At 44.2% G+C, this 26,341-nt stretch overlaps 1 protein-coding gene across 50 annotated transcripts in view; it reads right to left on the bottom strand.

Moving 5' to 3' along the window:
* LOC146820883 (uncharacterized) overlaps nucleotides 1-26,341 on the bottom strand; it is a 1,936,624-nt gene that overhangs the window by 967,896 nt on the left and 942,387 nt on the right. For 36 of the 50 annotated variants that reach the window (XM_085611721.1, XM_085611696.1, XM_085611722.1 and 33 more), the window contains one exon: nucleotides 14,810-14,875. In XM_085611721.1, the coding sequence (XP_085467847.1) occupies nucleotides 14,810-14,875 (66 nt within the window). The remainder of the gene's footprint in view (nucleotides 1-14,809; nucleotides 14,876-26,341) is intronic. The other 14 variants (XM_085611698.1, XM_085611723.1, XM_085611699.1 and 11 more) reach the window with 1 other exon arrangement.

Raw genomic sequence — 26,341 nt, 5'->3', positions numbered from 1 at the left:
ATCCAGATTCTCCTTCCCGAAATATGGATATTCTTCTGCCAATATTCTCAAAGATCTTGAAAACATCAATGTTAACAGTAATCTTTGAAGATTTTTCTTAAAAGGTGGGGGTGTGCAGAGCATAAAGTTCAAAACATCAGATAGTGAAGTATAACATTTCTTTAATTTTCAATTTATAAAATTCAGCGAACAGATAGACTTCAGCCAACACGTTTCATTCCCATACCGGGAACTTCATCAGGGCAGTCCAATGGTGACAGTTGTATGAGACCCTCTCGACATTCCATCTTTTCAAGATGTGCCCCCAAGATAATATACTTCCAAGAAAACCCCTCGCGTATCCGGCGTCCAGATCTTATACGACAGGAGTTATCATACCTGCTGACCTTCCGATTGGCCGCGGTGCAATATACGGGCCTGGACCATCTATCAAACTGATGATTAAGAAATCCTCAGATTAAGAGGGGTTTTCTTTGAAGTATATTATCTTTGGGGCACATCTTGAAAAGATGGAATGTCGATTTTGGCGTGCATGAGAGGGTCTCATACAACTGTCACCATTGGGATGCCCTGATGAAGTTCCCGGTATGGGAATGAAATGCGTTGGCTGAAGTCTATCTGTTTGCTGAACTTTATAAATTGAAAATTAAAGAAATGCTATACTTCACTATCTGATGTTTTGGACTTTATGATCTGCGCACCCCCACCTTTTAAGAAATGTCTGTTTGATCTGGAACACAGCAGGGTTACTCAACGGCTGGCGCTGAGGTTGTGCTTGCACAGAGAACACACTTATTGGAACTAGCCTGAGGTGTAGGACTTTAAGGTCCGCCGTTGTGCTTTTGGACATGTAATCTTTGAAGACATTGAGGCCAGCTTTCCTATTCACAATCCGCCTCAATGCTAAGCTTTTGAATAGGGCAGGAAATATTGGTATTATGCAGGTGAAATCTTTTGAAATTTGCAAATTTTGCCTTACACATATTATGATTCTTTTGCCATTTCTCGTTGACGCAATTCTGCATAATTTCATTTCAACAATAATCATGCGGGAACAGAACTGTGGCTGAGAGACATTTTCTCCTCAAAACAGTCTGAGTCCCGCTGGTATTTTAAGTGACTTTTCTACACTACAGACAGACAGACAAAGCAACTTTATTCGATTAATTAAAATCATAAAAGTACAATGCATAAGTACACAAGAATAAAAAGAGATATATTATCATAAAAACGGATAGAAGTTAGAAAATTAAAATAGCTTAGAAGATCCAATCTACAAGAAGATTTCGCAATCCTAGTTAAAATACCAAGCCAATTAAAATTCATTCAAAATTGTTCATGGGCAATGTTTTTTTTCTGCGGCGAACAGCAGCAACAAGAAAACTAGCCACACAGAAAATAGTCCTAACATCATCCAGTAATTGAAGGTGTAAAAGGGCTGGTCTAACCTGGAAGAAGCCCTTTTCCCTCAAAAGAGGGACTAGAAACCTCCTACGTAGGTCGTTGTAAGAGTCACAAAACATGATAAAGTGCATAGTGTCCTGTGTAGAAAAATGTTCACACTGGCACGGGCCCATCTCCTCTAATTTACACCAACCAGAATAATTACCCAACAAAGGGGGGATTAGATTAAAACGAAATCTGGTCAGGAGCCAACGGTGGTAAGGTTTAGTCACAGCACTTAAATATGGCTCAGTCAATAAAGTGGAAATGGTTAAGTAATGGGCTTTAACCATAGGTTTTTGTAACTCTAGTTGCTCCCTTTCTAACATTACCGAGGTTAAAAAATGTGTTTTCACCCAATTTACATCTTCTTTTGTAATCCTTGCTGGAGTGTTATAAATTTCAGGGCGCCCTAGTTTGTAAAACATAGACTTAACATAGGACAGCCATGGGATATTACTAGCGTTATCCAGAGCAACACAATCCCGCAAAATCTCATGGTTCAGGGTCAACTCCGGATTTAGCCATGTTTTAATCCAACAAACTAATGGGGCCAATCTCAATTGGTCAGTCACATACCCCAACCCTAGTTCCTGATGAATAGAAAATGTGGGGGATGATTGGGGCACAGACAAGAGTGTGCGTAAAAAGTTATTTTCCGCCAACTGCACCCCTGTCGCAGGTATATAACCCCAGATAGCAGCACCATATGTGGCAATAGCCAGACATTTAGAGCGGTAATTGGGAGAATGGCATCAAAAGGTCTGGCTCCCAACCGCTTTGAGAACCCCAGAAGTGCTGAAGTTGACCTAACTACTGCATTTTTCTTGGCTTTAAATTGAGGGACCCAAGAACCTCCTTCATCGAACAAGACCCCCAGATACGTAAAAGAGGACAGTTTGGAAATCTCTACTCCATTACAGAAAAAAGTTCTGCCTTTTCTGGATCGTTGGCCGGTTATCATAACATGTGATTTGGACATATTCACCACCAGGTCCAGAGATTTCATATGGGCCCCAAATGCATCCAGAAGTCTCTGGAGCCCTACAGCGGTCCGTGATAATAACACGACATCGTCCGCGTAGAGGAGAACCGGGACTGACTTATTTCCTATACGGGGAACGTCCAGACTGGCCTTATCTAGGGATCTATCTAGGGCGTTAATATAAAGAGTAAAAAGTAACGGCGCCATGATGCACCCCTGTCGGACTCCTCTAACCGATTTAAAAGGTCTAGAACATTTACCATCCCGGGTAACTCTAACTACAGCTGAGAGGTTCTGATGTAAATCTGCTAAGATATGGACCAGACACGGGTCAATGCCCATGTCGAGTAAGATGGACCACAGCTTCGATCTGTTGACCAGATCGAAAGCACTGCTGAGGTCCATAAAAGCCATTAGCAGGGAACCTTTTTTAGCTATTGTATAGTTGCCAGCCAATAAATGTAGGTTGAGGCACTGATCCGTAGTGCCTCTACCTGACCTAAAACCATATTGAAGGTTAGACAACACCCCGTTGTCATTGACCGAGTCTGAGAGTTTTGCCAAGATCACCTTACCCAGAATCTTAACGGCAGAATCGATCAGAGATATGGGCCTATAGCAACGTGGATCCCCTCTCTGACCTTTTTTGAAAACTGGAATAATGGTAGACCGTGACCAGGATTCTGGAGACCCCTGAGCAACTGAAGCATTAAAAACGTTTGTAAGAATTTTAGCCCAGAATTTAGGTTCACCTTTATACATGTCTGAGGGAACACAATCAGGACCCGGGGCCTTGTTAATGAGGGTCTCCGATATAGCCTTTTCAACATCTCCCACATTGAAGACCAAAGTAGAGAATTCTCCATGTTTATCTGAAAAAGGGAACAAGTCCTGGGTCTCACTTGATCCATAAATAGACTCAAAGTGCTCTAACCACTGTTGTTCTGGGATGTTAGTGTCTAAGCTGTCGTTCCCTAGGCCCGTAAAGGAGGGGGTGTTGACAATGGCCCAGAATTTCGAACAGTCCTTAAGGACTTCTGCCGTCATTAATGCATTCCAGGCCTCAGAATTAATTTTACTTTTACGAGTGTGTAATGTAGACTTATAATGCTTTCTAAGGGTAGCTATCTGCTTGCTGTCTCTTGGTGTTGTTTTCAATGCTAGCATTAAGGTTTGGTTAGCCCTGGAACAATTTACGTCAAACCACCTTTCACCAATTGTAGGTTTAAAGTTAGAGGGGACGGTCAGGTCCTTGGCGACCTGACCACAGATCCCTTCAAATGTTGAAATAATCTCAGCTTTCGGAGAAGTGTTATCTGTACAAGTAGCAATATCAGGTTCAACCTTCAGGCAGAGATTAGAAAAAAAGGAATCTGGGGTAACCTTTGACCATTTAAGCCTTCTCCCCTGATCTGATGTTACCATTCGATTAACTAATGAGGTCTTACCCAGAGGCGTCAAAAAACCCGTATTGATATATAGCTCCAAGATTACTGGGTTATGGTCACTAAAAGCAGACTGGATAGCATTGGAAAACACTACACTGGGTAACATGGTGGGAGACAAAAATATATAGTCAATATTCGTGTCCCGTCCCTTATCCTTGAATGTCGGGACCCGGTCAGATGGATCATTAAAGCCGGGTTCCAAAAGGTCAGATCCCGCGAGGACATCCTCCAAAGCCTCCCCCATTAACGAATGCTCAAAGTGCGGTGGCGACGAATATTCAGGACCCAAATCATCGTCAACGCGACAATTCTCAATGCAGGGATGAATGTTAAAATCACCCATAAGGATATTTTGAAAAGAAGTAAGTTGCTTCGCCCTATAAGTTTCTATAAAACATTTTAAAAAATGTAGGTGTTCATTCCTAGATGAACATTGCCCCGAGTTATAAAAGTTAATTAATAATAATTTGGGCAGGTTGGGTGTAGTTAGCTCCACTATCAAATAATTATGAGAGCTTGCTTCTATCAGCTTTGTTAAACCTTTGATCTTTAAGGAAAATAAAAATATCAAACCCCCCTTAGCTCTGCCCGCCGTGGAAGGGCGAGCGGGTAAATGGAATGTTTTAAATCCATCCAACCAAAAATTACCCTCACATTCCCATGTTTCCTGGAAGGCAATAAGATCGTGATTTTTAATACGATCTAGCCATCTAGGATCATCCCTTTTAGATTTAAGCCCCGCGATGTTCCAGCTAATGATCTTACAGTTATGGGGGGTATTCAAAACTAGGGACACTGGATTAAGACCCTGATTCAGAGAGCAATCAGATGTTGATGGTAGTCAATCATTCTCCTCTAGCTGGGATAATGGGGAAAATCTATTAGATGTAGCTATACTCCCACGTTCATGACCAGAATACCCGGCAATTACATGTGGAACAATTATTTCTGCAGGACTAGTGGTTACTAAACGACAATCCGGGGTTTTGAATTCAGTCTGGCGTTGGGGAGGCTGGATTTGCCTCTTCAAATGAAGGTCAGGATGGTTCTTGTCAGGCAAGAATGGTTGGCTAACAGGGGGATAAAAAAAGCCCAAAGGGAGGGCTCTAATTTCCCCGTTCGCCAGCACTGAAACATCCCAAAACAATCTATCAACAACGTACTTATTGTTAAAATTAACAACAATACGGGGGGGCGTGGCTTGCGCCCGTTGAAGATGGCGGACACTCCCTGACCTCCCTGGTCACGGGGGAGAACGACGATCCTAACGCGGTGCTGACCGCTTATTCGAACCTCTATTAGCGCGTCCCGCTTGTCGGAAGCGAAGCTGCCTGCAACGATATACTTTACAATAACGGGACCACCATGTAAGAGCCGTTATTTTTATTTGTTTAGTCGAGCGCTTTTGTAGCGTTAACGGCCGCCATTTCAGCTCGCGCGCTGACAGGAATTTTATCACGCACTGCCCTCACGGAGCTCTCCTTGACCCTCTAAATTACCTGGAGCTGCCGTCTGCTGTTGTAATGGGCTGCCTCTTCCTTGCCTCACATAATAAGTACCTATTTTCTTCACGAAGCTAACTTTGTTTAAACAAGCCCTCAGAAAATGACTTTTGTGACTGTTTTTTCTCTGCTTATTAACTCTTTGCTGCCATCTAGTGTCCATTTGCCTCAAACATCCCAAGAACTATAATTTCATTACCAGGAATGGAATGGTTTCTGTGGAGTTTTTTACTTTATTCTCTCTGAGGGGGAAAATGTCCTTTATATCCAATTGCTCATAGTTCTTTAAATATAACAATTTTTTGGTGCATCCAACCTTTAATCTTCTTCAAATTTATTTTGTGGATTATTGCAAATGGAGGGAAAATGAATTATTAAGACTTCAGATAACTTCAACAAGGAGTGTGAATAAATTTAAAGAACTTTTTCTTGCTGTATGGTGCACTTTCTTGTCTTTCATTGCACCCAAGTCATGTTATAGTGAACGGAGTCAGATATTGCATAAGAGGACATATGCGTCTAATACCTGGTCTTTGCATCATTTCGAGTTTTGAAGAGTCACGGTCAATAACCAATGAGAGAGGTTACATCAGAGCAGGCTCCCTGAATCGTCACGGCATCTCACGTTTATAGTCCTTCTGATCTGTGTCTGACTCTAAGCTCCTTTCACGAACATATCGTGCATCCTCAGAATCTCTGTTTGCCTTCCCTCGGGGCGGTAATCGTCGATTTTTGCACGATTCTTCATGGGAAAACTCAGGAATTTAAAGTTGTCCACTCCCTCTCCACTTCCTGGGGACTCAGATTCGGATTCTTCTCCTCGAGATATGGCGGACGCCATCACACCAAAACCAGATCCAATACGAGGAGCCATTCCTAAATCGCGCAATAAAGAGAAGTTGTCCTCTTCCCTCGCTTCTTCTAAACGATTGAAGAAGGATCCACCATCCCCAGAGAGTATCTCTTCATCCGCTCCCATGGATCTAATTCTGGAGGAGCTCCGTGCGTTCAAACCTTTCATGGAGGCTACCACCAAGAACATGCAGGCCATGCAGGAGAAATGGTCATCTTTGGAGTCACGTGTTCAGTCCTTGGAATCCCACACAGACTCCTTACAATCTTCTTGTTCCCACATTCCATCAATGGAAAAGGAGATTCTTCTACTTAAGCGCCAGACGGAGGATTTGGAAAACAGAAATCGCAGAAATAATCTACGCCTTTATGGCCTTCCAGAACTTACAGAAGGGTCAAACCCCACCACCTTCTTCCAATCCTTTCTGGCCAAGATCTTGGACGCCCCAACTTTAACCTCCATCAATATTCAAAGAGCTCATCGCCTTGGCCCGAGGACCACTAGTAAACCCAGAGGTGTTATCATGCTGTTTCTACAATTCACTGATCTCTTACAGGTCCTTTCAGCTGCCAAGCTCAAGAAACAAATTATATGGGAGGGTCATCGCCTCTATCTATCACAAGATGTCTCCAAGGCTACTGCAGATCGTAGGAAGAAATTTTTGGACATGCGGCCTCAACTGCGGGCCCTAAATGCCAGATATGGTCTACTACATCCTTGTCTCTTCAAGGTCACCTATAAGGACAGAACAATCACGTATGAAGACCCTGTGGCCTTACAGGCATTTCTTCAACAACATGGCCCTGACGTTATGGATGTATCCAGACCTGGTTGACATACTCTGCTTCTCCTTGTTTGAATTCGATGGTTTATGATTCTGTTGTCTCTTTGTTAACGTTCTTGTTTAGTTAAACCATGACTGTCTCCTTGTCCGACAGTTGTTTTTGCTACCACGTGCCCCCTTTTGTGGTGTTCTGAAGTGTAATTTAGCTCATCTGTAGTTAATACTTCTTATTTTTCTGTGACACGTCTTTTCCTCTCATCGCATATCCTTTTTGTTTCTACAGACATTGCCTTCCCTCTTCCTGATGTGTTATGTTATTCTTTTCGCAGTGCGCTATTGGATCCATGGTATTTGAGGTTTGTCTGTGTGTTCTGGTTGTTGTCGTCGCTGTCTCCCGGCGCCATCGCCCCATCCTCGTTTTTTGAATTTTTCGTTCCGTAAGTATGTTCCTCAGTCGTTCGTCTCGAACGTGTACTGTCTTTTTGTTGATTTTTGTCTCTGTCTCTCTTTCTATAATTGACTTCTTACCTTTTTCTCTTTCCTCTCTCTTTTTGCTTCCCCTTTCCTCTCTTTTCCCCCCCTTGTCTCTTCCTCTTTTTGTACTCAGTATTATTCTCATAATGGTTCTCTCTTTTCCTTTCTTCCCTTTTTCCCCTTTTCGCTCCTTCTCCCTTTGCTCCTTCCCCCTTATCACTTTGTTGAGACTTTCTCAATTTTTTCAAATTATTTTTTCTGCAATAACAAGCATGTTGCTGTCAGTTGTATCTCTTTGCTGTTCCATTCCGCGTTACATCATGGAATGTTAAGGGTTTAAACAATCCCATTAAAAGACAAAGGGTTTTATCGCATTTAGCGAGACTTAAATCTGATGTTGCCCTCCTTCAGGAGTCACACCTCTCTGATTCGGAGGCTTTGAAGCTTAAACGTTGTTGGGTGGGTCATGTGTTATGCTCCCCCACAGTTTCCAAGAAAAATGGTGTTGTGATTTTATTACATAAAAAGTTAAATGTTTCTTCAATTTCTCATGAATGTGATATTGATGGTAGGTGGGTTATTGTTACATTACTTATTGATAATATTCCTATCACTCTCTTTAATGTGTATGCCCCAACTGGAATTGATAAATATTTTTGGCCCTCTATTTCAACAAAGCTGTCCTCCCTCTCTGGAGATTATATTCTTCTTGGGGGGGACTGTAATCAAATTATCGATCCCTTCCTTGACCGTCATTCTAACGTTAAATTTGTCCCCTCTAGGATGCACTCTCAATTTGTTAACACCCTTCAAAATAATGCCCTGGTGGACATTTGGAGATTATGTAACCCTGATCTCAGAGAATATAGTTTTTACTCCCCTCCACATCAGTCGCAGTCCCGTATTGACCATATTTTCCTTAGCAAATCCTTATCCCAACACGCTATTCGTTCAGATATTGGTTCTATTCTAATCTCGGACCATGCCCCAATTCATGTGGACCTAGACCTACTTCCTTTTTCCCCCCACTCCGGCAGGTGGCGTTTCAATAATGCTTTGCTTACAGATTCGACTTTTTGTTCTAAATTTACTGCCTTCGCCACGGAATTTTTTCTTCTCAACCATACCCCTGACTCCTCTTTTGTTTCTGTTTGGGATTCTTTTAAAGCAGCCTCTAGGGGTTTTATTATTAATTTTGTGGCTAGTCGCAAGAAACTTCGAGAGGCCAAGTCTACAAGCATTTTAGCCAATATTAAGACTTTGGAGCTTGATTATCATGCTTCTAATTCTGAGGCTTCTCTTAAAAAACTTATTGATGCAAAAATCTCCTTCAATAGGTTTACAACTGATGCTGCCTCTAATCTTCTATTAAAATGTAATTCCAGATATTATGGAGGCAAAAACAAAATGGGGAAACTTTTGGCTAATTACTTAAAGATAAGGAAGGAGCGTTCAAAGATTGAGTCCATTAAGACTTCCTCTGGGATTTCGTGCTTCAAGGATAAAGATATTCTTTCTGAGTTTGTTAAATTTTATGACAATCTTTATACCCCCGAACACACTCCGGAAACTACGGATCTCCTTTCATATTTTCACTCAATTCCTCCCCCCTCGACCTCTCATGTGGATTTTACGGATCTGGATCGGGACATTACGCCCCTTGAAATTTCTCATGCAGTTTCTAAATTACGACATGGTAAATCCCCAGGCCCTGATGGATTCACTATTGAATTTTACAGTCATTTCGCCTCCCTACTCCTCCCTAAATTATTACTCTTATTCCAATCCTTCCTTGCGGCGGGATCTTCCAGTGGCTCCTTTCAACAGGCTTTAATCTGTCTAATTCCCAAGGAAGATAAGGACCACTCGTTATGTAAAAACTACAGACCAATTTCTCTGGTTAATACAGATTACAAAATTTTGGCAAAATTATTGGCACTACGCATGGATCCCCTCTTACCCGACCTTATTGGTCCTGAACAATCGGGTTTTGTCAAGGGCCGTCTCGCATCTGACAACTCCCGTGTTTTTCTTAATATTCTTAGCAAGGCTACCTCTTTGTCACTTCCCTTCGCGGCTATTTCTTTAGACGCGGAGAAGGCTTTTGACAGGATTGGTTGGGATTTTATGTTTCAGGCCTTACGCTGGATCGGCTTTCCCCCCAAATTCATATCTATCATTTCCCTACTCTATTCTAATCCCCAGGCCTCTATTTTTGTCAACGGAATGTCCTCGGATTACTTCTCATTACACAGGGGAGTACGACAAGGCTGTCCTCTATCCCCATTACTTTTTGTTCTAGCCCTGGAACCCTTTCTTACTAGAATTCGTATGGATAACAGTATTTCTGGGTTTAATTTTGGTTCACGTCAGGTCAAAATGTCGGTCTATGCTGATGATATTCTTCTTTACTGCCTTGATCCTATTTCCTCTAGTCCCTCTTTCCTTCAACAAGTGTCCTCCTTCTCCGCGGTTTCTGGCTACCGTCTTAATGCTGATAAATGCGAGATTCTTCCCCTAAACCCTCTCTGTCAAAAACATCTCTTTTCCCAAACAGGTTTCTCTTGGCAGCCATCTAAGATCAAGTATCTGGGTGTTTGGTTCGCCCCTCTCCTGTCTGACACACTCAAATTTAACTTCGATTATATCTTCAAGAAAATGGACACGGCTATTCAACGTTGGAACCCGCTCTTTCTGTCCTGGTGGGGTCGGCTTAATTCCATAAAAATGATGTTATCACCTCTTCTTCTATATACCATTTCCATGCTTCCAGTACATATTCCAGTTTCTTTCTTTAGACGGTTTGATTCCCTGTTGTTGAAATTCCTATGGAATGGTAAACGCTCCCGGATTGCTTTAGCTTCTCTACGCAAAGATAAGTCCCAATCTGGCGTACGTTTTCCGGACTTCAGAGAATACCATCGAGCTTTCTCTTTGAAGCAATCGATCCGATGGTTCTCTTCTGACCTTCCGTATTATCCACCCGTCTGGTTAAGTATGGAATCCTCTTTTCTTTCCCCTTTTACTTTTCGTGAGTATTTAACTTTCACATCTCCCTTGGTTCGCTTTCGCTCTCCTACTATCTCACATTCTCGCACTCTTCTTCTTCCTTATTTATCATCATCTTACCCGTCTCTTCTCTCCCTTCATGAGCAGCCTATATGGTATAACTCTCTCTTCAAAATACGTAATCGTACTATTTTTTGGAAGTCATGGTACTCTAAAGGACTGTGTTGGATCTCCCAACTAATTTCCCGAGACACTCCTCTCTCTTTTCAAGATCTTAAATCCTCTTTTTCACTGCCCTCCTCTGCTCGATCACAATACATTGCCCTACTTCCAGTCTTGACTTCATATCTTCATTCCTTGGCCCCATCTAACACTGTTCCTTTGGATCGCAAAGCTACCTCCTCATTATTGGAGACATCTCCATCGGCCTCTGCTATCTATAATTCTTTTCGATTCTCCACTAATAGATTAAAATCTAAAATTGAGACTGCATGGGAATTGGATCTTACCCAGGACTGGCCTTTGTCTTTCTGGGACAAAATATGGACTAAACTTCATAAAACCTCTAGAGCTGCTAATACTACCCAAACTTTATACTTCATTTATACTAGATCTTTATGTACCCCACACATTTTATCTCGCTTTTCACCTGACACATCTCCTACTTGTTGGTCCTGTCCCTGTCCTGTTGCAGATCTCAAACATATGTTGTTTGAGTGCCCCCCTATCTCCAAATTTTGGCACCTGGTCTGGGCGCAAATACAAACGATATTTCATTTTCAAATTCCCTTCTCCCCTCTGCAAGTTTTTCTAGGTTCTCTATCACCAAGTCTCCCGCAATCGCCTCCCCACTATCTATTACTTGACCTCTTAATTGCTGTGGCTTTTCATACCATTACCTCTAATTGGAAACAGGCTGCAAACGTCTCCTATCACTCTTGGTGGAATGCAGTTTGCTTCCACCATCGTTTAGATACCAATTTCGTATCTCCCATTTCCCTAGCAGTTAAGCGTGACCTGCTTTGGTCACCTGTGGTATCCTATCTCTCCTCCTTTGCCCCAACACATGCTTCTCCAGACCTTGACACTGTTGAAGTACGTAAGCCGCCATGAGTTGATTTTTTTTTTTTTTTTTTTTTTTTTTTCTGCTATAGTGTTACCCTTTGTTATGACATTGTTTCTATTGTATCATATGATATTTTCTTATATATAGGTTTGTTTGTATTTTTCATGCTTGTCATATTTACTTTTATTGAGAGTCCCCATTGTATTGCTTATTATATGTAATATTTACCATGATTGATTGTACCCCCCTCCCCCCTTTTCTTTTTACTTTAATAAACTCAAACTTAAAAAAAAAAATTAACAACAATACAATCACCAGCTACTTGCTTGGGGCGATTTCCCACCCAATCCACCCTCCTTGCCATTATAATACTAGATGAGATCTCAGACTTTCCCGAGCAGTACTGATCACACCATTTTTTAGCTTTTCCCATCAGGTCCTGGGTGGATTCAATAACATCAATCCCAAGTAGTGGGACCCCAACCAGGACTGCGACCAATGGCCCAGCCTCTGGGGGGAGGTTAAGGACCTTAGTCCTTGGTCCAGCGAGCCCCCCCTGAGCAAGTGGGAGCCCGCTGGGAACCGAAGACTGGGTTTTCACTAAAGGGTCCCTGAGACGACTGGTGGTACGAACGTGATTCTCATAATGAGGCACATGATTCCCCAAAAAGCCAGAGGCCAGGCCAGCCCATCTCCTGAAAATAGGGGAAGAGGTTGGCCGTCCACAGAGGCTATACCTGGGACCAACCTGGAATCTATAATGGGTTTAAGCACGTTAGTTACACCTGGGATAGAGGATGATAAATTAGATGCAGATAAAAAGGAGTCAATACGTTCGCATTTTGCCAATATCCCAGCGACACAAGTATTCAAAGTGTCAATAATGTCTTTGGCGATACTAGCAAGTGCAAGTTCCAATCGTGATGTAAACACCTCTTCGATTGCATCCCGTACTAATTGAGCGGTGGGCTCACTCGCGAAGTTGACTTGTGTAGAATGGCTCTTATTTGTGTTCCCCGCTCATTTAGAGGATTTTCTACGGGATATCTTTTTCCCTTTGGGGCCTGGAGTTAAGCCTTTTGCAGTTACCTCCACAGTCAGCGGAAGATCGGTAAAAACAGAGGCCAGAATCCCAGACGGGGCAGCGGCCCCCAATAATGAACACGATTGTCCGACTGAAATGGGGGGCAAAGCAAGGGGGTCCAATGGGGTGGGAATAGCAGTCACGGGGGAAGATATGTTATCCGTTCCTCTAATTCTGCGCTTGTGCCCAGACCCAACTCTTTTTCAGCGTTAGCGATTTCTTTATTCAGGGCCCCCACCGCCGAGGTTAAATAAGATATTATCGAGGGTGATTTGCGAGGCATTTTTGCTTTTAGCCCACTCTGTGCTTGGCTACAGGGATTTTTTTGCTTACCCATTGCAGATGTTAGAGGGATTGCCCGGCCCAGCCTCCTCCGGTCACAGACGGGCAAGGACAGGCCCGCCCTTGCCCGGGCGCTGACCGCGCGCGTCCCGCACCGCGCTGTTGTAGAGCGCTTTTAAGCGCGATGGCGGCAAAATCCTCCTCCCTCTGCTGCGAATGGCACCCTGGGAGATGAGGTCCAGTGAAGCTGAGTGACCAGGTGAGCGCGTCCCGCGCCGCGCTGTTGTAGAGCGCTTTTAAGCACGATGGCGGCAAAATCCTCCTCCCTCTGCTGCGAATGGCACCCTGGGAGATGAGGTCCAGTGAAGCTGAGTGACCAGGTGAGCGCGTCCCGCGCCGCGCTGTTGTAGAGCGCTTTTAAGCGCGATGGCGGCAAAATCCTCCTCCCTCTGCTGCGAATGGCACCCTGGGAGATGAGGTCCAGTGAAGCTGAGTGACCAGGTGAGCGCGTCCCGCGCCGCGCTGTTGTAGAGTGCTTTTAAGCGCGATGGCGGCAAAATCCTCCTCCCTCTGCTGCGAATGGCACCCTGGGAGATGAGGTCCAGTGAAGCTGAGTGACCAGGTGAGCGCGTCCCAGGCCGCGCTGTTGTAGAGCGCTTTTAAGCACGATGGCGGCAAAATCCTCCTCCCTCTGCTGCGAATGACACCCTGGGAGATGAGGTCCAGTGAAGCTGAGTGACCAGGTGAGCGCGTCCCACGCCGCGCTGTTGTAGAGCGCTTTTAAGCGCGATGGCGACAAAATCCGCCTCCCTCTGCTGCGAATGGCACCCTGGGAGATGAGGTCCAGTGAAGCTGAGTGACAAGGTGAGCGCATCCCGCGCCGCGCTGTTGTAGAGCGCTTTTAAGCGCAATGGCGGCAAAATCCTCCTCCCTCTGCTGCGAATGGCACCCTGGGAGGTGAGGTCCAGTGAAGCTGAGTGACCAGGTGAGCGCGTCCCGCGCCGCGCTGTTGTAGAGCGCTTTTAAGCGCGATGGCGGCAAAATCCTCCTCCCTCTGCTGCGAATGGCACCCTGGGAGATGAGGTCCAGTGAAGCTCAGTGACCAGGTGAGCGCGTCCCGCGCCGCGCTGTTGTAGAGCGCTTTTAAGCGCGATGGCGGCAAAATCCTCCTCCCTCTACTGCGAATGGCACCCTGGGAGATGAGGTCCAGTGAAGCTGAGTGACCAGGTGAGCGCGTCCCGTGCCGCGCTGTTGTAGAGCGCTTTTAAGTGCGATGGCGGCAAAATCCTCCTCCCTCTGCTGCGAATGGCACCCTGGGAGATGAGGTGCAGTGAAGCTGAGTGACCAGGTGAGCGCGACTTTTCTACACTAGGTACGCCTTAGTGAAATTTTATGTTATTTTTCTCAAAATTAAGTGTATGGCTTAAAAATTAGTAATTTCGCTTATCCAAGAATTGAATTCTACTCTTTTTTTCAGGAACTTTATTGTAACGTCCAAATTAGGCCATCATGTGACACTGGCTTCAGCTAGCAGACAACCCCAGTGCCTCTGTTTTATAACAACTGTAGCTTGCTAACAAGTCTACAATGTAATGGGAGTTCTAACAGACAAACTATGACAGCAACATAGCTCTGAAGAAAAGATGCCTTTGGTATTGAGAAAGAGTTCGGACGTTTCCCATTCTGAGGAATACAATTCAACTGTTTAACAAACTCACCATTTTTCCCCAGTTTTTTTATAATAGATTACCGGAAGGATTCTGAGTCACTTCTGGGTTCCACAGAGGGAGCACTGTCACCATAGCAGCATCCACCAAAAAGGTTTTTACAGAAAGAGACTTGCTTAAAATGCTATATTTTATTATTGATTTCTTCTTACCTGTTTTTTTCACTTCTGGTGCAGCTTTCTTAGTTTCAGAAATTCGTTTCTTTTCTTCTGATACTGCTTTAAAATAAATACAAATATTTAGTGATTCTTGATCCGAAGAAACTACTCACACTTTACAATGGATTTTCCAGCTAACTGTTTCTCATGTAAAAAATGCAACTCATCCTCCATTAACACGACATACAACTTCACATGAAAGCAAAAAAAACAAAAAAAAACTGTCACTACTGTGGTAACAAGGAAGAATGTGGTAAGACGAGGGTGAGAGGCATTCTCGAGTTATTGGAGGAGTTCGAGTGATGTATAACTGACATAATGGGGAATTCACAGAAATATGTCACAACTACTCATGAAGGAAAGCTTTGGGAGCACAGCCAGGAGGGAGCAGTTTATGATGAAAAATAAAATAAATCGTCGAGGACTGCAACATATGCAAATTATCAGGTTATACCAGGGGCTGAAGTGTTCCATAAAAAGATGTCATTATAATGCTTCTGAAAGACCAGTAGCACGAATGTGTTTCCAAATACCATGGGGGGTCATTACGATGGCGTACAGACTACAGTCTATCCGCCATCATATCGTATGTGGGACCAGCCGCTTACAGGGCGGCGGTCCCACAGGGTAAATTAGGATGAGACTGCCACCGCGACAGTCGCATTGCTCATGTTTTGCATTGCGGCGGGTGCTACCAAAACAGACACCCCACACATATCCCAGCACTATGTGACAGGCACCCTGTGGTGCCTACCACATGGTGCCCCCATAGGGCCTATGTCCCTGGCCCAGGGGGTTAGGGGGCCTGTTAAAGGCCCCAAAATCCATTTCCGCCTGCCGTTTTGCTGCAGTTTGACTGTCGAAAAATGATAGGCAGAAAGGGATATTGTAAGCCCTACAGCAGTGCCTGACAGGCACCGCGGCCATTTTGGGACTATAGGGAGGTCCGCCAGGTGGTTGGATAATGACCGCCTATTGGGACCGTGGTACCTGTCCAAATGCCATCATAATATGGCGGACAGAGATCCCTGTTCCGATGGCGGCGAGACCGCCACCGACAACCTGTTGGTGGCTGTCTCGCTGCCATCGTAATGACCCCACATGTTTTTATTGGGATATTCTCTATCAGTCATGCAAGGCTGATGTATGACAGCCTGCTGTTCATTAATACCAGACTTTCCGAATCAAGGGGTTGTCAGTACCTGAGGCCAGTTCTCCTGTATATCCTTTATTTTGTCCTGTATGTCATTTCATTTCTACACTGACCTGGCCTTTTGCTGATTAAAGAGTTTAGCCTGGAATTTTGATTGTGCGAGGGATTTATGCACAATGTTCAGATTACAAGTCTGAATCTCAGACAGACAGACTGCTCAGTGGGTTGATGTGCATACTTGACAAGGCTTTTTTAGACAACAATAGAAAACTTCATAAGTACCAAGCAGAGTATTTTGAGATCTAAGTCTATGTTTCAAGCCACGTGTTCTAAACCAAGCCACACCAACTCTGTTTTTCTCCCTTCTGAAGCTGATAACATGGGTACACCTGAGTAATGACAAGACAGTAGAGAAACCACTCATTCATTCCCACTCATTTTTGATTTATTGTTTCAGCTTTATATTAAAGCCATACAAAAAAATTTACACATTACGGATTTGCTGAAAATATGGAAAACCTTAAAATTATAGAAACAATTCCAGAAGCATAATTTCTGATGAATAGCGGGCTTCCCTCCTGCATCTAATAATATGAATTGCAACCTAGGTGGCTAGTACACCTCTGTAGACTAACAATTAATCTGCCTAGCTTCGCTAGCTAACATAGAGGGCAAATCCAAGGAGTTAACATGGATATCTTCCTCCACTACAGAGTTATTGAAGGGCATCATTTCCAGAAGGGGGCACGTAGTAACAAAATATCGGCATTAAATAGATTGAATCAAAGGTGCAGAAAGAGACAGATAAAAACTAGATTTCTGCTAAAGTGATGCGGCCAACTAATTTTTGGGACAATCCTTCTACAGGATAAAAACGGGCTGATGAGATGTCATACCTGTGCAGAGAGCAAGCAAAGTGCTTTGTGTGATTAACAATTAAGACAAACGAGGTTTTAAAAATATTAGTCCTTCTCAAAGGCTTTATCTATCCTACAGCAACTAAAGTGCATCCATATAAGCAGGGCCAAGGACAAGGTATATCAATGGCAGAGACTCCAATAGACAGCCTTGCAAGGCAGGTATACATGCTGATCAATCGGTCACATGAAAATTAAAACCTAGGATGCTTAAGTAATCCCACTAAGCCTTCATCATTGCTATTGCAACGAAAAGTACTAGTGCAAGTTAGACCATTGGCAGCTAAATGTTCCAAACAAGATAACAGGTAAACTAGCTTCATTTCCTAAATTGCTGTAACTGTTACTCTCACCATCCTGCATTTTGACCGGTCATCTTCCCCTCCATGCAGTCTATCTATCTATCTATCTATCTATCTATCTATCTATCTATCTATCTATCTATCTATCTATCTATCTATCTATCTATCTATCTATCTATCTATCTATCTATCTATCTATCTATCTATCTATCTACAAACATATATATATATATATATATATATTTATATATAAATATATATATGCTGACTATGGAAGAATAAACAAGCACGAAATTCTCTACGGCGCACTTTGTGGTCTGTACCTGTTAAATTTGTGAAGCAGTGCAAAGTGATACAGGACTGGTGAACTTTTTTTTAAATATATATATATATATATTTATAGCGTGGCCTCCGCTCTATCCTTGGGAGGAGGTTTTTTTTTTTTTTTTTTTTTTTTTTTTTTTTTTTGGATGTCATTCACGCTTGTCAGCGGCGTGATACGGAGGGCCCTGCTTCAACAAGTGGCCACGGACTTTGCTGGCTGCTGCTTCGGCAGTTTCTGTTTGTTGGTTCGAGGGATCGAATGTTCCGCGGCCCGCCACTACAATCCAGGACACCAGAAGACAGCGAAACGTAGGGCTGGATGCATTCACACTCTTGCCTATGCCTTCTGTGGTACCTGGAGCGAGGGGCAGAAGCGGAGTTTGGGGACTCGAGGAGACGCTGGGATTTTATTTTTTACAGGAATTTGGCATCATTGCACCACAGTATGTCCAGCATCCTGCCATTCCATTGGGACAGCATATCCCCCTTGCAGCACCTACCAGGATTACAGATGTATTCTGGGACCCGTAGTTCCGATGAACTTCGATCTGGTGAGCAAGCATTCAGGGAAAGGGGGCGGAGCGGGTTCCCACCTATGGGGAAGCAGCTGGACTTACTTATTCAAGTGTGGCAAATGGCTCCTGAAGATTAAGGCATCTGACGAAGGCCGATTGTGGCCGAAATGCATTATGCCGCCTCAACTCCATTAAAGCGTTTCCTACTCGTCCCCCGCGTGGCCTCCGCTCTTTCCTTGGGAGGAGGTTTTTTTTTTTTTTTTTTTTTTTTATTTTTTTTTTTTTTGGATGTCATTCACGCTTGTCAGCGCCGTGATACGGAGGGCCCTGCTTCAACAAGTGGCCACGGACTTTGCTGGCTGCTGCTTCGGCAGTTTCTGTTTGTTGGTTCGAGGGATCGAATGTTCCGCGGCCCGCCACTACAATCCAGGACACCAGAAGACAGCGAAACGTAGGGCTGGATGCATTCACACTCTTGCCTATGCTTTCTGTGGTACCTGGAGCGAGGGGCAGAAGCGGAGTTTGGGGACTCGAGGAGACGCTGGGATTTTATTTTTTACAGGAATTTGGCATCATTGCACCACAGTATGTCCAGCATCCTGCCATTCCATTGGGACAGCATATCCCCCTTGCAGCACCTACCAGGATTACAGATGTATTCTGGGACCCGTAGTTCCGATGAACTTCGATCTGGTGAGCAAGCATTCAGGGAAAGGGGGCGGAGCGGGTTCCCACCTATGGGGAAGCAGCTGGACTTACTTATTCAAGTGTGGCAAATGGCTCCTGAAGATTAAGGCATCTGACGAAGGCCGATTGTGGCCGAAATGCATTATGCCGCCTCAACTCCATTAAAGCGTTTCCTACTCGTCCCCCGCGTGGCCTCCGCTCTTTCCTTGGGAGGAGGTTTTTTTTTTTTTTTTTGGATGTCATTCACGCTTGTCAGCGGCGTGATACGGAGGGCCCTGCTTCAACAAGTGGCCACGGACTTTGCTGGCTGCTGCTTCGGCAGTTTCTGTTTGTTGGTTCGAGGGATCGAATGTTCCGCGGCCCGCCACTACAATCCAGGACACCAGAAGACAGCGAAACGTAGGGCTGGATGCATTCACACTCTTGCCTATGCCTTCTGTGGTACCTGGAGCGAGGGGCAGAAGCGGAGTTTGGGGACTCGAGGAGACGCTGGGATTTTATTTTTTACAGGAATTTGGCATCATTGCACCACAGTATGTCCAGCATCCTGCCATTCCATTGGGACAGCATATCCCCCTTGCAGCACCTACCAGGATTACAGATGTATTCTGGGACCCGTAGTTCCGATGAACTTCGATCTGGTGAGCAAGCATTCAGGGAAAGGGGGCGGAGCGGGTTCCCACCTATGGGGAAGCAGCTGGACTTACTTATTCAAGTGTGGCAAATGGCTCCTGAAGATTAAGGCATCTGACGAAGGCCGATTGTGGCCGAAATGCATTATGCCGCCTCAACTCCATTAAAGCGTTTCCTACTCGTCCCCCGCGTGGCCTCCGCTCTTTCCTTGGGAGGAGGTTTTTTTTTTTTTGGATGTCATTCACGCTTGTCAGCGGCGTGATACGGAGGGCCCTGCTTCAACAAGTGGCCACGGACTTTGCTGGCTGCTGCTTCGGCAGTTTCTGTTTGTTGGTTCGAGGGATCGAATGTTCCGCGGCCCGCCACTACAATCCAGGACACCAGAAGACAGCGAAACGTAGGGCTGGATGCATTCACACTCTTGCCTATGCCTTCTGTGGTACCTGGAGCGAGGGGCAGAAGCGGAGTTTGGGGACTCGAGGAGACGCTGGGATTTTATTTTTTACAGGAATTTGGCATCATTGCACCACAGTATGTCCAGCATCCTGCCATTCCATTGGGACAGCATATCCCCCTTGCAGCACCTACCAGGATTACAGATGTATTCTGGGACCCGTAGTTCCGATGAACTTCGATCTGGTGAGCAAGCATTCAGGGAAAGGGGGCGGAGCGGGTTCCCACCTATGGGGAAGCAGCTGGACTTACTTATTCAAGTGTGGCAAATGGCTCCTGAAGATTAAGGCATCTGACGAAGGCCGATTGTGGCCGAAATGCATTATGCCGCCTCAACTCCATTAAAGCGTTTCCTACTCGTCCCCCGCGTGGCCTCCGCTCTTTCCTTGGGAGGAGGTTTTTTTTTTTTTTTATATATATATATATATATATATATATATGTGTGTGTGTGTGTGCGTGTGACAGCCTGGAAAATGTCCGGCCTGTCTGTTCTATAACAAAGTGTTAGGGCATCTTTACATTTCCTTGTGCCATACTTTAAAAACAGGGGACGAATAAAAACCTTCAGGGGGCTAGTCTTGTGACACAAAGCAGCATGAAGAGCAATAGTGTTTCCTGGCTGCTCAAAGGGCAGTAGCAAGTGCCAGCTCTCCGTCTGGCAATCTTGGTCCAGGATTTGGTATGGGCCTTAACTTGCAGTGCCTCTATTCTGAATGTGAGATATAAAGCCCTTTTCTTAGGTGGCAAAACCAGATGTAGGAATGACTCCCACCGGGGTACAGACTTTACTGTCAAGTATTTAGACAATAGGGCGCCTTTCATAGCCTCTTGCTTTTGCCACATACACCCAGTATTTCTTTTTCACCATTGGTAAACGTGGCTTTGCTCATATTTTCTGGGCTGTACCTTAGATCTAAGCAGTCTATTGACTTGAGGGTACGCTTTTTATTTCTCAACTAAAGCAAACTGTTGCAATTCTGGCTTCTCAGCATATACTTAAAGCTCTTCTAGAACTCTATGAGGGCAGTAATAGTCCAGACTTGTATAACCTGGCCTACTGGGTGGAAGGCAATGTGATCAGGAACAGATGCCATTCCCAGTTCAGCTCTGAATATTGCTATTAGGGTTCCTGGGCCTAAGTATAGTAATCGCCTCAGGAAGAAGTTTTCTACTTTTTGAAGCACCTGCACATTTATGTGGCCCCAAGTCTTGGCACCTTATAAAGTAGCTGCTACAGCTTTGGTTTTATATGTGGTTAGTGCAGGCTTTATAAGGAGATTTTTAACATTTGTTGGCTTATCTCCGAACCAATTCAGCTTGTTGTGACAAGATTACTGTACAATTGGTTACTTGGGCACCCCAGTGGAGCTGGTGGTTGATCTGAATCACCAATTAATCTTAGGTTTTGACCTGCTCTATTGGTTCCCTGTAGATTTTAAAGGTTGATTTTAGCTTGCCTTTTTGTTTCATTATCATAAACTTTGTTTTCTGTGTATTGATAGTTCATTTCCTTGTTTTGCAAAAAGCTTCAAAGCCTTCCAGTAGCCGATGCATTGACAGCTCTGTTGGTGCTAGGAGAACTGCATCATCTGCAAATATTAGGATCGGAAGATGCTGGATCCCCAGCTTAGGTACATCGAGGCCAAGATCACTAAAAGACTTTACAATGTCATTGATAAAGATACTAAACATGGCTGAGGCTAAAACGCAGCCCTACCTGACCCCTGAAAGTCAACCAAACGTGGCCGTACATTCGCCTTTGTAACTGTATTTCAATGCTGCTGTATTGCCAGTGTGGAAGTTGATTAGCAAATTCAGTAAGCATTTGGAAACAGCTAGATCCGCAAGAATACTCCAGAGTGTAGACTAATCCATGCTGTCAAACACTGTCTTTAAGTCTATGAAAACCAAGAAGATCAGGAGTTTCAGAGAGCTACATACTTCAAGCAGATCATGTATAATCACAGAACATGATCGATTTTACTCTACCACTTGTGAAAGCCAACTTGGAAATGAGATGGTATGTGGTTGCTCTCAATCCAGGACTTCAAACGAGTGAGCAGTAGCATGCCATATATTTTGCCAACACTATCCAATAACGAAATTGAGTGATAACCAGTGGATCATTTCTCCTTGGTTCTTTGTGAATTTGAACTATTACAGACGACCTGCAGGAGCCTGGCACCACACCTCTTGCAAATATGGCATTGAATGCTTCTGTCAAGGGACCCAACAGCACATGAAGGGCCATATTACAATAAGTGCCCCATGGGAGCAACTGGCGTTTGCGCCCGCTTTGTGCACCCGCGACACTTTGGTATTATAGAAGGAGGCGCAGATGCTTGTGCATCCCCTTCCATAATACCAATAGCACTGGCGCACTTAATGCACCAGCGCTACCTTTAGTGGGTGTACCCTCATTTGCATAGGGGGGTGTCCTAAGCAAATGAGGGAATTCCTTTGACTCAGCACCCGCCCTATATTAGAGACGTGGGCGCAGAGTCAAAGCAGCCCTCAGGAGGCGCACTGACAGTGCACCATTTAAATTGAATCCCAATTAATGGAGGCTCTGGATAACTTTTTCCTTTTCCATTAAAGTTTTCAGGAGTATACAGATTCTATCTGGTGTCATTTCTCAAATTGCGTTTTTGAGAAAGCAAGCACAAGATACAGTGGTTTGTGATTGCGTTCTATCCTCTCTTTGACCAACATGTCAGTGGCCAGATTCCAAGCCTCCAGATACATAAAAATGTAATGTAATCAATAGCCCTAGCATGCGTCCCTATGCGAAAGGCTGGTTTTGAGGGACTATTGGAAGTAGTTAGGCTATTCAATGGTCTCAGGCCCACATTTAGTATTATCATTCTTAATCATTCCACTTTTTATGTTGTTCTGTATCCTTTATATGGAGGAGATGGAAGCCCCCAGGGGTGGTCCTCAGCTAATACTTTTCAGCCCTGCAGGACTAGATGAAGGCTAGTATTCAGGTCTCCGGATGAATTTATTATTCTGGCCTGGTTGTCAGGGTGTGAGTGGGTAGTGGCACTTTCCTGCCTTAGACTGTAGGGATTCCCGAGATTTTAGAAGGATTGAGTTTTCATCCTTCCCACACACTTGTAGATATACATTGATTAGGTCTATCACTCCTTTGCATTTTCCAACTTCAGGTGTTGGATATTATTGTTTATGGACACAAATGTTAGCAGGAGGTTTTGACCCAGATATGAAGGCTACTCTTTGCCCTCCCTCTTAGCTGGCTTGTGGCAGGCGTGTTAAAGGAGATGAACCCTTATAGATCTATATTCCCTGAAGCCCAGGTTTGTAGCAGGCAACAGATATCTTTTAGCTTCATATACGCTACCCAGTCCTTATGTTACAGCTTTTAACTAAATGCCACTATTTACCAGCCTATTATCTGGATTGGGTTGGTGGCTAGTGGAGGGATCACTGGTCTTCCCATAAATGACTGCATGGTCATCCTGAAGTGTCAGTGGGATCCCACCCAAGTCTCTGTTGAAGATTAGTGTGATTAGGAGAGGCTCTGTGCTGTCTGCCTGGAAGCAATTGAAGATCTGCTGCTTGGTTTGTTCTTATGTGGAACATTAGTTTCTTGAGATCACTTACAGGTGGGAGGATATAAGAGGAGCAACATGCTCTGTTCAAGATTGCTTAGTAGTTAAACTGTCCTTTGGGGTTTGGACTTTGATGTCTTTTGGGTCCCACTTCATAAATGGGATGGCATGGGTCAACAGTTGGCTTCTCAACTATTATCCCCAAGGATGTCAAGTTATTGGCATAATTAGTCACATGGTCTGCTGCAGCGTAATTGCTCCAGTGCATTAAAGTCTGCTCCCTCCCCTGCAGGTGAAAACTTACACTAATCATGTCATTAGAATTTATTTGGAACTTCTACTGTAACTTGGGGGATTAAGTCCCCTTGAATCCTGAGGGTCCCTGGGGGCCAACTAGCCCACCAGGTACCTCTAGTAGGCGCCACAGAGCTGCGTTGCAGAGAGGTGTAAAAGGGGCATGGCCTCGGACCACCTCTCTGCAATGCAGCTCTGTGGCGCTTACTGGAGGTACCTAGTGGGCTAGTGAAGACCTGGCAAGCGTAAAAGGTTAAACATGGTGGTAAACTTATGTTTCATTTCAAATTTACCTTTGCAAATTCGTACCAGTGTATCGAACCACCTGCAGCTCTTATTAGATACAGATTTAAGTTTTAGCCTTTTTGTTCATTTACAACAATTTTAAAATACAAAGGTACATTTTTGAATGGCCTAAGCATGAAATTCACTCACATAAAATTCATGTTTTAAAGGATTTTTGTAATTTGCCATTTACCTTCATGGAACACCTTTTTTTCATTATGTTCTTAAAGTTTTGTTTCTCTAATAAACTTGGTATTAGTGTCAAATTTTCTTACAAGTTTTACCTCATTTAATATATTTTGGTTTGGACCATTTTGTTTTTTGTAATTAATTTACTAAATTATTGTTTGTTGTGTTGTTAACAACATACTCATTCCATTTACTTATCAAAAGCATTGCCTTTTGTTTAGGCCAATCCCCCAAAACTTACCCTAGGTTGAATAAATGGTCTGCCCTTCTGGATTCAACTCATTACCTAGGGAGGCCTCCTTCACCCATAGTCTCCTGCGTGTTTTTATTACTGTAGTGACCCACAAATAGAACAGTGTAGAGTGAAAGGCAAGGTCAACGCCTAATTCAGAGACGAGGCAGCTGCAGTCTAGCAGGTGAGTGGCCAAGCGGAGAGCTGTGGTGCTAGAGCTTGCAGGGGTGTGTCCCTGGAACCAGTAACTTGTACTCACTAGTGCATAGCCTCACTGTCTGAAGCCCACTTCTCAAAGCCCTTAAACCCGTGCCTGCTCCATGATGCTCGAGCCCATAGCCTGCAGAGGGAGCAAGCAGGATCTGATTAGCTTGACCAGCAGTAAAAGGCATGTTTAAAAACATACATGCACTGTGTGCCAGGCACAATGTGGTGCCTGGCACACACTGCATGGATGTTTGGGGGGCACCACATGTGCTCCCCTGGCCACATAGCAGTGGCTCACTTGGGATGGGGGCCCTCCTAGGGGCCCCCAAAGTGCCGATCCAATAGACTTTCAATGGCAGTGGGACCACTATGAAAAGGCTGTGGGAAATAGACATTGCAATACTTAGGCATTGCTGCTCCTTGAGCCTGTTGAAGGCTGCAGTCTTTCCCCCACTCTCTGCACTCCGACTGCTGCTATTATAATCCAGAAGTCGGACCATTGCTCTATATGTCGGGTGGACCACCACTGACGGCCTGTCAGTGGTGGTCTGTCCAACATCATAATAGGGGCGAAGTGGGCGTAGTGAGCAGAGATGGCAAACGTCAGGTCAGTGTTGCTTGCTCATGTGGTGGGGAGCTGCCTACACCACTCCACACAACCTCTACACGGCATTTGATTTTTGGCACCACATTTTCGTTCTCCAATACTCATGTTTTTCTAGGAAGTCTCTCATCCTGCTGGGAGAATATTTCACTTAATGTTAAAATTATTGATTTGTTATTAGCGTTTGCATTCCAGCAAATTACAGGAAATTGGAAAGACTTTTCTAGAATTTCATACAGGGCATGGCGGTATGCTGTGTGCCAATATCACAGGTTGGACACCTCTTTTGTATATCCAATCCACTTGGCAACGAAACAATTGGATTTATGGTCACCTATTACAGTATGTCTAGAGGCAAGTGCCAGGCATTCTTTTAAATTGCAACCAGTCCAACAAGAAGTCTCAAAACCCCCTTGAATTACCTAAACATTTCTGAAATATTTGATACTCCAATATTTTGTATGATTTACTTGTACTGTTTTCCTTTTTCTAGTCTTATCCCTGAGTCCGATTTATATAGTTTTATTGTAGTGTTTACTCTTATATGACATGCATTTAATATGGTGAACTGTGTTGTGACACCTTGTATTTTATTAATAAAATCTTTCTGAACTTTTAAAGAATTTATTTGGAACAACCCTGGTAGTGAGTTCACCAATTTAAGTATATTGTCCCTGTTTAAAATATTGTGGTTCCTCCTTGACTGGTACATCTGGGTGAAAACTGGAGCCACTCTGCCTCTGGACCCTTTGTTGTTCCGAATAGGGAGACTGGGCACTCTATGGGAGAATGTTGGTTTGGGGCCGGATGTTTGATGGGCCAGGCCCGGCATCGCTGCATGAACTGCAGAGTTTGTGATCGTAACATCCTTAGCAAACCTTGGTGTATTAGAGGCTTCTACCACTGGTCTCACGGGGTGTTCTGAGTGCATAAAGTTAGTAGAGGCAGGGTAGAAGAGGTCATCATTGTCTTCAAATACCATTCTCAATTTGGTCCGATTTTGAAATTGTTTGAAGAGCTGCATTCGAGGTTGCTAAGTTAACATTGGGTACAGCCACAGAGACATCCACAGAGACAATATTGTCTTCCTGCACAAACGCAACTCTTGCACCACTTTCCATAGTGCCTTGGTTAATTGGTTGCAGGTCAACCTGCCTGA

The sequence above is a fragment of the Triturus cristatus genome, chromosome 6 (assembly GCF_964204655.1).
Source record: "Triturus cristatus chromosome 6, aTriCri1.1, whole genome shotgun sequence".
Classification (NCBI taxonomy): Eukaryota; Metazoa; Chordata; class Amphibia; order Caudata; family Salamandridae; genus Triturus; species Triturus cristatus.
This window is presented reverse-complemented; position numbering and strand designations above follow the sequence as displayed.